Source organism: Macaca fascicularis, chromosome 7 (genome assembly GCF_037993035.2).
Source record: "Macaca fascicularis isolate 582-1 chromosome 7, T2T-MFA8v1.1".
Lineage (NCBI taxonomy): Eukaryota > Metazoa > Chordata > Mammalia > Primates > Cercopithecidae > Macaca > Macaca fascicularis.
In genome coordinates, this window is record NC_088381.1 from 155,946,486 (window position 1) to 155,957,433 (window position 10,948).

The window sequence follows — 10,948 nt, forward strand, 5'->3', positions numbered from 1 at the left end:
TTCAAGCTTGTTCTGAGTTGAATGTAAGGATGCAAGCTCCATCCAACTCAATCCCAAAAACCCGAGTTCAATGTTAACATTTTCAAAAAGAATTAGCCCTAGATGTAATTTCAGGTACAAAAAACAAAAAACAAAAACCTTCTCACCCAAAGGTTGGCCACCATGAAGCCCGTGGGCCCAGAGGGAGTACCTGGTAGTTTCAGGCCGCTCCCTTATATTCCTTTTAAAGACACCTTGAGGCACCAGTCGTGCCTCCAAACAAAATCCTATTCGGCGCTACCGTCTCCGGAGAAGCCCATCCTTACCCTGCACTAACAACTGCCCGGGACTTACGGCTCCACCACCCACCAACTCCCCCAAAAGGAAGAGACACAGCCAAAGTATCCCGCTGGGGCGTTCTCTTTCACACACGGACGCTCCCGCACTCCCTGGCCCTTTCTGGAGCGACGCTGCCCGACTGCCATCTCCGAGATGAAGACAGCCTGGGCCCCATTGCCTGGGACTAGGACCAGCCCCGGCTTCTTCACTGCTTAGACCTGTCACTTTACTCTCTGGACCTCCGGATCCTCATTCGTTCAAACCTAACTGCCTCTGTGGTTCGTGTTAAACGAGAAAGCACCCGTCCCAGCCCCGCAGCGCACCCGCCCCAACCGCCTGCTGACGGGCACCTTCGGCCGCACTGGCCGAAGGTGGAGCGGGTCGAAACGCACGGCAACGACGCGGGGGTTTGTGGGGCGGGCCTCACGGGGCGGGCTCTTGTCGCCCCCCGCGTATCCCCGCAGCTCGCCGCTCACCCCGCCGCCGCTGACCGCGCCGATGCCGTCGAACTCCCGGCCCAGCCCGTCGGAGTCGTCGAGCACGTACGCGCCGCCGGGCGCCAGCAGCGCACACAGCAGGAAGGGCACCGCGGCGCGGCCCGCCGAACCCGCGGCGGCCGTCATGGCTTTCACTCGGCGTTGCCGGGAAGCCGAGAGTAGCCACTCAGCCATTGTGTGGGTCACATGACTCCGGCGCCCAGGGAGGCGGGTCCCGTCGCCGCCACGATAGGTACGGGCAGGAGGCCGTTGACGCTGACGCCGCCGCCGCCATTTTGAGTGCGGATCAAGGGCCACTGACGCAGCCAGCGCAGGGTTGAGGAAGGAAGCGGCGAGCTTTTTCTTACTGCTCGCCTGTCTGTGGTCAGCCGCGGGATTTCACATGTACTTCTCTTCCGACGTCACCTAGTGGAGCACTTTAACGCAGGGAAGGTGGATGTCCAAGGTCCGCCCAGGGAAGAGGGCAATGAGTGGCCCTACCATGGCTCTTCCCCAGCATCTCAGGGAGTATCTACCTTGTGCGAGGACCAGGCTTGGACCCCAGGTCCCAGTTCCATTGTTATCTTGGTGGAATCAGTTTGCTTTTGGAGCCTGAGCTTTCCCTTATATGAGATGAGGCGAGAAGAGCAGCAGTGAGGGACTGAGAGAAAAGTTAATAAGCACTCAGTACATGGAATGCATTCCACAAGTGGCAAATGTTAGCTGAGAAGGTTCTCCAGTCTGGAAACTACCCCGGCATATTCAAGGCTTTTAGCCTTGAAGGAGTTAATAATATACCACCTCAAAATATGCTGCTGTGGCATATTGACTATTTTAAATTAAAGGCGCTTAAAAACAGCAGGTGCAAGATCACTCTCATGGATATTATGTGTCTTAAAAGGAGGAGATGAAATTCCCATGTGAAAGATGTCTTCCCTATAAAATAGCATTCTTATCTTCAAGGACAGAAAGTTGAAGTCGAGGGAAATCTGTCCAAACAAAATTTGTTAATCCCTATCTTTCTAGTCACTTCTCTACCCAGTTAATTACTCTAGCCCAAGCCCCTTCGCCTTATGTTTCACAACTTACTGTTTTTTGTCCATTTCACTCTATAAGCAGTTGACTCTTAACTACTGCTTTAGGTTTTGTTTTTGTTTTTGTTTTTTTAGTGAGACCCCCCCCTGCCATTTAAAATAAACAAATTCGTGTGGTTCTCTCCTGACAGTCCATAAATATCTTAAATCGATTTAATACTAGGGCCCTGCTGGGACCCTACAGGGATGAAGGTGAAATTTTGCCTCCCCTACAATTTTATAAACTATCTTCCACTGTCAGTTGAAGTGATTCCAGACAGATAACTCTAAATTGGTAGGAAAGTCGTGAATTGCCCTGGAATTTCTGCCACATCCAGCACTGTCCTGAGATTTCTGATTTCCTTGTTATTGAAGTAAATTAAAGAGACTCTGAAGAGCTGCAGAGAAAGATTTTCTGATCCCCAAATTTCTCTTAGCAGAAGTATAGAGCTGGTTGTCATTGCCTACACAAGCCCCTGAGGTACCACAATGGCAAGGAAAAGACCCAGAGACTTTAGGACCTGTGGGATTTGTCTGCGGAACCCTATTTGGAATCTGATTGTTTTGCCCCTTAACCACAAACCTAAATCTAAGTTTCAAGAACTCAATTATACTTGAAGGTCAAAACTCTGGGCAATCCAATAAATATGTACATCAGGTCCTCTGATATCCCTGAATGTACATTAGCTATGTTTGTTCTTTCTTTCTTTTTAAATTACATCTATCCTGGTTTACTAAGGACAGTCACAACTTTTGTCTGAACGTTAATTATTGATAATGCTCCCTTCATCCTCAGTAGTCTTCTGGCTTGGATCAGTTAAATAGTCCCCTGTGTGTGAACCACTTATTTTCTTTGGTTTCTTCTTTCCCCAGTACAACACCAATCTGAACTCTCTACCTTCCCACTGCAACCAGTTTATGATGCAAGTCAGTAATTTTCCAGTTCTGTGGATTTACTGTTACAGAATTCACTCTGATCCATTTGTTCTAACACAATATATTAAGCATGAGCTGGAGCTCCTGTGGATACAAGCCATGGTAACCATTCGATCAAGTGAATGTTAAGCTTCTCTTACCAGCTCTTAACAAGCGCGTAAGACCCATGTAATACCGTGACTAGATGGGAAATACCAAGGTGATAACAGAGGAAACCACCTTACACATAAAGTTAGGAAGTTGCATGATGATGTATGAATACCCAGCGTACACCATCCTGTAGCACGTCATTGTCAAACGGGTCAGTGGTCAGTGGTCTCGTTGTCTGAGGTGTTATCCAAGCTTGTCTCACAACCAAAAGAATTAAGGAGTGTGGACACCAGAGTGATGTTGAAGAGAGAGTTTATTATATGAAAGAAGAAAGCTGTCTGCAGCGGAGAGGGGTCCCAGATGGGTTGCCACTATTACAGTTGAATCCAAAAGCTTTTATAAGAAACTCCTCTCATCTCTGTAGCTGTTCGTGTAACTTACTGTAAAGCTATCTGTGCAACTCCCCTTATCTGTGCAGCTGTGGGTATGTCTTGGGTAAGGATAAAGTTCAGCTTCTCTTTTTTGTGTAACTGTGGGTTCTAGGTAAGCACCCTCTCCACCCCCATGCAAGTTCCCATAGAGCCCACCACGTATGTGCCTGAAAAAGGGGAGAAACTTTTTCCTAGGAACCTGCTAATCACCCAAAGAACAAAAGGCTTCTATGCTGGGCCTTCCTTTCTTTATCAGTGCAGCTGTTGCCTGAGTTTTCCCCAGGCCACTCTATTTGTGCCTGTAGCTTGATTTTTCAGGCTGTCTTTCTATTTAAAAGAATTTTACCAAAGACCAACTTTAGCTGTCTGCCCAACTAAGTTTTCCCTTTTCTCCGCCCTCAGTTGCACCTTGTAGTTGGAATGCATGCCACAAATATTTGAGCAATGTGTGAAATCTACAAAAGAGGAAACAAACTCTAAGGGAAAAGGTAGCCTCACTCCCAGAAGTCCCAGTAGTTCCTATTAGTTCAGTTACCAAAGAAATTGCTTACCAGATAAATATTTTTTGTTTCTAATTTCTGATCTATATTCATGAGACCAGACATGAGGCAAGAAAGTTTCTAATAAAAGGCCAATAAATACAAGCTGACAGAGATCCTTGGAGTGCTGGGCACAGCCCTCAAATGTACTCACGATGTGAGATAAGGAAAAATGACAGTTATCCCACAAGTGATCATATGCTTAGCTTCCCTTGCGTCTGTGGATCAGGGTCAGTGAGATAAGACGGTAAGAAAGGAAGGTCCCGGTTTTCAGATTTTAAATCAGTTTAAAAAGTAATGACAGTGTTTCTGTCTCTCTGTTTAATCTGAAACACTTCAAGAATTTGCATGTTATCGTTGCTCAGGGGCCACACTGACCTCTGTACCATTCTAGTGTTCGTAAATGGTCTACCAAAGGAAACACGATGATTTTTCTCTTAAATAACAAGTGTTTCTAAGTATCACAACTACACCTCAGCCACCCCACATCTCTCCTTTTTCTAAATAAAATAATGTGACCAAAATCAAATAGTCTCTTGAGAGGAATCAGAGATCTTGCCTTTTAATGAAAATGTACTGATAAACTCTAATAGCAGTCTGGATTTTTTTTTTCTTTTTTCTTTCCCCAAAACTGTCATAAAACAGTATGATAGTAGTCTGTTGTCTCACTTCAGGAAAAGGCTTTACTTTTATAAATCAGTCTACCTCCCCTTCAGTCTACCATCGATGGGCATTTAGGTTGATTCCATGTTTTTGGTATTAGGCTGTCAGAAATTCTAGGGCAGAGGCCAGGTTTATTTCTTATTTGTACATCTTAAGCACAGTGCCCAAACTATGCTAAGTACTCAATAAATATTAGTTGAATTGAACTAAAGGCAAATCATAGCTAATGTACATTAAGAACCCAGGGTGAACAGAGGACCTGATGTGCATATTTATGGGATTGCCCAGAGCTTTGACCTTCAAGTATAATTGAGTTCTTAAAGTAGGAATCCCCTGGGACATAAGAGTGTAGAGTGTTTTCTCGAACTGTCCTGTAACATCTGCTATATTTTTTAACTTTTATTTTAGGTTCAGGGTACATGTGCAGGTTTGTTACAAAGGTAAATTGTATGTCCTAGGATTGATGTACAGATTATTTCATTACCCAGGTAATAAGCATAGTACTCGATAGGTAGTTTTTTGATCCTCTCCTGCCCCCCACCCTCCACCCTTAAGTCAGCCCCAGTGCCTGTTGTTTCGTTGTTGTTTGTGTCCTTATGTACTTGATGTTTAGCTCTGACTTGTGAGAATATGTAGTATTTGATTTTCTGTTCCTGTGTTAGTCTTCTTAGGGTAATGACCTCCAGCTCCATTCATGTTACTGCAAAGAACGTGATCTAATTTTTCTTTTCTTTTTTTTTTTTTTTTTTTGAGACAGAGTCTTGCTCTATCATCCAGGCTGGAGTGCAGTGGTATAATCTCGGCTCACTGCAATCTCCACCTCCCAGGTTCAAGCGATTCTCCTGACTCAGCCTCCTGAGTAGCTGGGATTACAGGTGTGTGCCACCACACCTGGCTAATTTTTGTATTTTTAATAGAGACGGGGTTTCACCATGTTGGTCAGGCTGGTCTCGAACTCCTGACCTCGTGATCTGCCCACCTCGGCTTCCCAAAGTGCTGGGATTACAGGTATGAGCCACAGCACCCGGCTTCTCATTTTTTTTTTATAGCTGCAGAGTATTCCATGTTGTATATGTAACGCATTTTCTTTATTCACTGATAGACCATTGATGGAGATTTAGGTTGATTCCATGTCTTTGCTATTGCAAATAGTGCTGAAATGACCATCCACTTGCATGTGTCTTTATGGGAGAATGACTTACATTCCTTTCAGTATATATTCAACATCTGCCATTTGTCTGGTCTTTCAACTCTGGACATGTTTCTTGATTGCAACTGTTAGTTACACTGCCCTGTTCAGTGACTTCTCTCTAAAATATGTTATAAGGCTCTATTAATTCAGGATTTTACATAAACAAAATGAAAATAATTCAGAGGACAGAATCCACCTAATGAAATAAATTATAAATTGCTTACTGAACATTTTCTTAAGTATAACTACAAATAAAAACTTCTATAGCAAAGAGCAATGTAGTATAGTAGTTAGAATATTCGCCCTGGAGCCCCAGGTTGCCTGGCTTCAAATCTTTCTCCAATGGCTTTGTAGCAGTGTAATTTTGGTTAAGTTACATAACTTCTTTGGGCTTCAGTTTACCCATCCATAAAATAGAGATAATGATGGCAATACATTAATGTGAACATTGGACAAGCTAATATTTATATAGCACTTAGAAGAGTGACCCACACATCCTATGTGTTATATGAGTGCTTATTATATAAATAATGACATAAATGACATACCTATGTAACTATAGTATAACTTTTGAGTTTACTGCTTTCCCCACAATTAATTCTGCAAAAACAGATTATTCCTGTCTTTCTATTGGTCTCAATTTTTCTTTTTGCTAGGTTGTTGTCTACAGTCATCCAAATCCATGTCGTGTGTGGCTGATTCCTCATAGTGAGAGTCTTGGTGTGAAGGAGAATTCTGCCTCCTTCAGAAGTAAAGGAACTAGATCCTCTCTCTTACTGTCCCTAGAAGTACAGGCTCTGACAATGACCAGGCTTTCTCAATCAGTTCCTTGAACCTGCAAATTTGACCTTGGAAGAGTAACTAGATGTATGCACAGTTGAGAAATCCCACAAGAGCCATATCAGAGTCCAGAAGAGGCAGCTGCATAGAGGCTTCATCAGCGGTGGCCTCAGATACCTAAAGCAGCGTGATCAAGCAGTGCCATTCTCACCTGAATGCGCAGACAGAGTGACCTGGCTGTCTATTTGGTCCTTTGACTCTAACCCATTTTACAAGTCTTATTCTGAAGTTTCTGCATCAATTTGTTCCATATCCTGATTTCTTTCTTTCTAAGTCATTCATTTTCTTCTCAGGTTACCCACAGATGGTTTCTGTTACCTGCAGCAAGGAACCCTGATGGACACACCAGGTTATGATCCAAAGCTGATGTGGTAATTGCAAAGAAGTGTCAGTCTCTGTGTCTGCATTTCTCCACTGTAAAAATTGCCTTCACCACCTGTAGTCCTTTTGCTGGTAATTGTTACAGCATAGATTTGCTCAAATAAAGGAATACCAGGAAATTGTATTGTCCTCCTATGCTTTACCTATGATATTTCTACTCTTCCTTGGATTGCAAATACCTACTTTATTGCACTCCTGCCAGGAAAAGAATTTTAGAATCCACCTAGCTCCAGGCCCCAGGCATGAAAAAAATGACTGTACAAGACGTTCTCACCACTCAAAATATTTTTGAAACATCTGTTACAATGCTCTCCAACAGAAATATACCCCGTAGTGAGATTGCTGAATCACATGGCAGTTCCATTTTTAATTTTTTGAGGAACTGCAGGTTTTCCACAATGGCTAAACTAATTTACATTCTCACCAACAGTGTGCATGGGTTCCCTTTTCTCTATATCCCTGACAACATCTTCTTTCCTCTTTTTGATAACAGCAATTCTAACAAGTGTGAGGTGATATTATGTTTTCAATTTGCATTTCCCTTATGATTAGTGATTTTGAGCATTTTTTAATATACCTGTTGGCCTTTTATATGTATTCTGAGAAATTCTGAGTCTATTCAGAGTCTATTCAGAGTATTCTGAGTCTATTCAGCTCCTTTGCCCATTTTTAATCAGGTTATTTATTTTCTTGCTATTGAGCTGAGTTCCTTATTTATTTTGGATATTAACCCCTGAGATGTGTGGCTTGCAAATATTTTATCTCATTCTGTAGGTTGTCTCTTTACTCTGTTGACTGTTTCTTTGGATATGCAGAAGCTTTTTAGTTTAATGTAATTCCATTTGTCTATTTTCACTTTTGTTGCCTGTGCTTTGGGGATCATATCCAAAACCTCATTGCCCAGACCAATGTCATGGAGTTTTCTTCTATGATTTCTTCTACCAGCTTTACAGTTTCAGGTCTTACATTTAAGTCTTAACCCATTTTGAGTTAATTTTTGCATGTGGTGTGAGACAGCATGGCAGAGAAAGTCCAAAGGAAAGTGGACACATGCAGAGAGGGCCAGAGAGGTATCCAGGCTCTTACTGTGGGGAAAAGAAAGAGAGATCAACCTGTTACTATGTCTATATAGAAAGAAGTAGACATAAGAGACTCCATCTTGTTCTGTTTTTGAGATGCTGTTAATCTGTGACCCTACCCCCAACCCTGTCCTTGCAAGAGACATGTGCTGTGGTGGCTCAAGGTTTAAAGGATTTTGGGCTGTGCAGGGTGTGCTTTGTTAAACAAGTGCCTGAAGGCAGTATGCTTGTGAAAAGTCATCACCATTCTCCTAATCTCAAGTACCCAGGGACAGTACACTGCCAAAGGTCGCAGGGACCTCTGCCTAGGAAAGCTAGGTATTGTCCAAGGTTTCTCCCCATGTGATAGTCTGAAATATGGCCTCGAGGGAAGAGAAAGACCTAATCGTCCCCAAGTCTGACACCCGTGAAGGGTCTGTGCTGAGGACTAGTGTAAGAGGAAAGAAGTCCTCTTGGCAGTTGGGATAGAGAAAAGCATCTGTCTCCTGCCCGTCCCTGGGCAATGGAACATCTCGGTGTAAAACCCGATTGTTTGTTCTGTTTACTGAGAAAGGAGAAAACCGCCTTACGGCGAAAGGTGGGACTTGCTAGCGCAATGCTGCTCTTTATGCACTAAAAAGGTTTATGGAGATGTTTGCATATGCATATCAAGGCACAGCACTTTTCCTTAAACTTGTGTCACAGAGATCTTTATTCATATGTCTTACTGCTGACCTACGATGATCCTATTATCCTGCTACTTCCCTTTTTTCTAAGATGGTAAAGATAATTATCAATAAATACTAAGGGAACTCAGAGACCAGTGCCAGCGTGGGTCCTCTGTATGCTGAGCGCCGGTCCCCTGGGCCCACTTTTTCTTTCTCTATACTTTGTCTCTGTGTCTCATTTCTTTTCTCAAGTCTCTTGTTCCACCTAACGAGAAACGCCCACAGGTGTGGAGGGGCAGGTCACCCCTTCACTTACAACAGCCCACTCTGTCGAGAACTAATCTATTCCTGAGATAACTAATCCAGAGAGAGAACTCACTCACTACTTCAGAACAGCACCAAGCCATTAAGGAGGGATCTACCCCCATTGCCCAAACATCTCCCACTGGGCCCCACCTCCCACTACTGCCACACTGGGAATCAAATCAACACCAGCTTTGTAAAGACAAACGAACCATACCCAACTACAACAGTGAGGTCTCTCAGGAACATACTCCTGAGTCTCTCCTTGGAAATGAGGAACAGGTTCACTCCTCCCCAGATCACACAACTCATCTAGGGTGTTTGTCACCCACCCCTACCTCAGGGCTTGCTTGGAAGTGAGGACAGCAATCAAGATGCAGGGCCCCTTTCTCAAGCACTGACCACATCTAAGCTCTTGAACATACTTCCTCTCTCACAACGGTAAACCCAACCCCCACCAAGCAGGACAATCTTTTTCAGTTTTGGGGGCTGGGAAGTTTTACTTTATTTCAACACATATTCTCCCAAGCGTAGTGTCTGTGCCTCAGTCTTTTCCATGGCCTTGAGTTCCCTAAATCTTTTGAAACTCAAAACTCACATTGTCTTCTTTTTTTTCCCTGCTTGTGCCAGAAATTTCCTCGAGGCAATAAATGCAAAATGGTTCACTGATAGTGTCAGGGTAGGGCTAGAGTGAAAAGAAATGTGGCTGGGAAAATACAGCATTATTTCAAAATCTTACCTTGCCATATTTAGTTGCTGCTTTGACTAGTGAAACTACACCTAGCAGATAGTGTGGTCTCACAAAGGACGCCTTCATCAGCAGAACACACTCTTGCACTGTCTGCCCCATGGAGAATTGGATCCACAATCTTCTCCCCATTACACAATGAGTAGCCCAACTGGCCAGTGTTGGGTCCCCAGTTTGTGACCACAAGAAGACCAAATAATGGACTGGTCAGAATTGCCAACCCCTTTAAGGCAGTGTTCTGAATAACTACTTATTGTCTTATTATCTACTACTACTTACTACTTATTATCTACTACTACTTATTATCTCGCGTTACGTTGTTAAAATGTCACAGTGACTCATTGATTTAAAATTTGTAACCATTCATTATAAAAGATAGCCCTATCATTGAAAATACAGTATTGCCATATTTTCCATATTAAGAAGCAAAATTCTTAAAAGCTGGTAAATTTCTTATTGTGTAGAGTTGGCAAGGTGTTAGCATAGCTCAGCTCCAGCTTTTTCTCCTGTTAAATCAGGAGAAATGAAAGTTTGTATTTCTTATGTTTCTTAACTACAACCTTTTTTTTTTTGAAAAGCAAACCACATGCATATTTGATATGGACGTGAAAAAATATCCTTTCCCTAAAAGCAGAAGTATAGTCTATTCAGATAAAGTAAGAGATCATGAGAGTAATGAAATACCTACATAACAATGCCCTTGTACCCCGAACTTAAAAAAAGATATCCCGTGTATAGAAACCACAGATAAGCAGATGTACAAAACCAAGCAAAAATGAGAATTTTGAATTAGAGTCTCGAGTAAACTGAAATCATTACTTTCATTTTTGTAAAAGTTCAAGACACTTATTAATTTTTTACTTTATAAATTTTATTATTTCAGTAACATTCTGATTTATGATTTACTATATGCTAAATTACTTTATAAACTTTCCTGTACTTTATAAATGTAAAGTATTAGTTTTATTATTCTTAAAGAAAGACCTACAAAGGAAGTATTGAAAATTCCTGATATACCCTGATCAACTTCAATATGAAAAGCCTTGCTTATATACAGCCTCATCTTTTCCATCTCGGGTAGGAGAAAAAAAGAAAAAAAAAGCCACCACCACCACCACCAACCCTTAATGTCATTTTACAAACACAGATTCAAAATGTCCTGATTACATCTTTAAAATTGGGTTAAATATTTTCATCCCAAATCAATTATGTTATTTTAAATAATATTTTCC

At 42.4% G+C, this 10,948-nt stretch overlaps 1 protein-coding gene and 1 long non-coding RNA gene across 7 annotated transcripts in view; one reads left to right on the top strand and one right to left on the bottom strand.

Annotated features, from left to right (window-relative positions):
• Positions 1–1,016, bottom strand: part of GALC (galactosylceramidase) — a 58,008-nt gene extending 56,992 nt beyond the window's left edge. The window contains exon 1 of one of the 6 annotated variants that reach the window (XM_005561964.5): positions 795–1,016. In XM_005561964.5, the coding sequence (XP_005562021.3) occupies positions 795–989 (195 nt within the window). In that variant the 5' untranslated portion in view covers positions 990–1,016. Of the gene's footprint in view, positions 1–146 lie in introns of all 6 variants that reach the window. The other 5 variants (XM_065549182.2, XM_065549181.2, XM_045396841.3 and 2 more) reach the window with 5 other exon arrangements.
• LOC135972033 (uncharacterized) lies at positions 927–7,058 on the top strand. Its single transcript, XR_010588598.2, has 2 exons — positions 927–1,047; positions 6,852–7,058. It is a non-coding gene; the product is annotated as an uncharacterized lncRNA (long non-coding RNA).
• Positions 7,059–10,948: the final 3,890 nt, after the last annotated feature.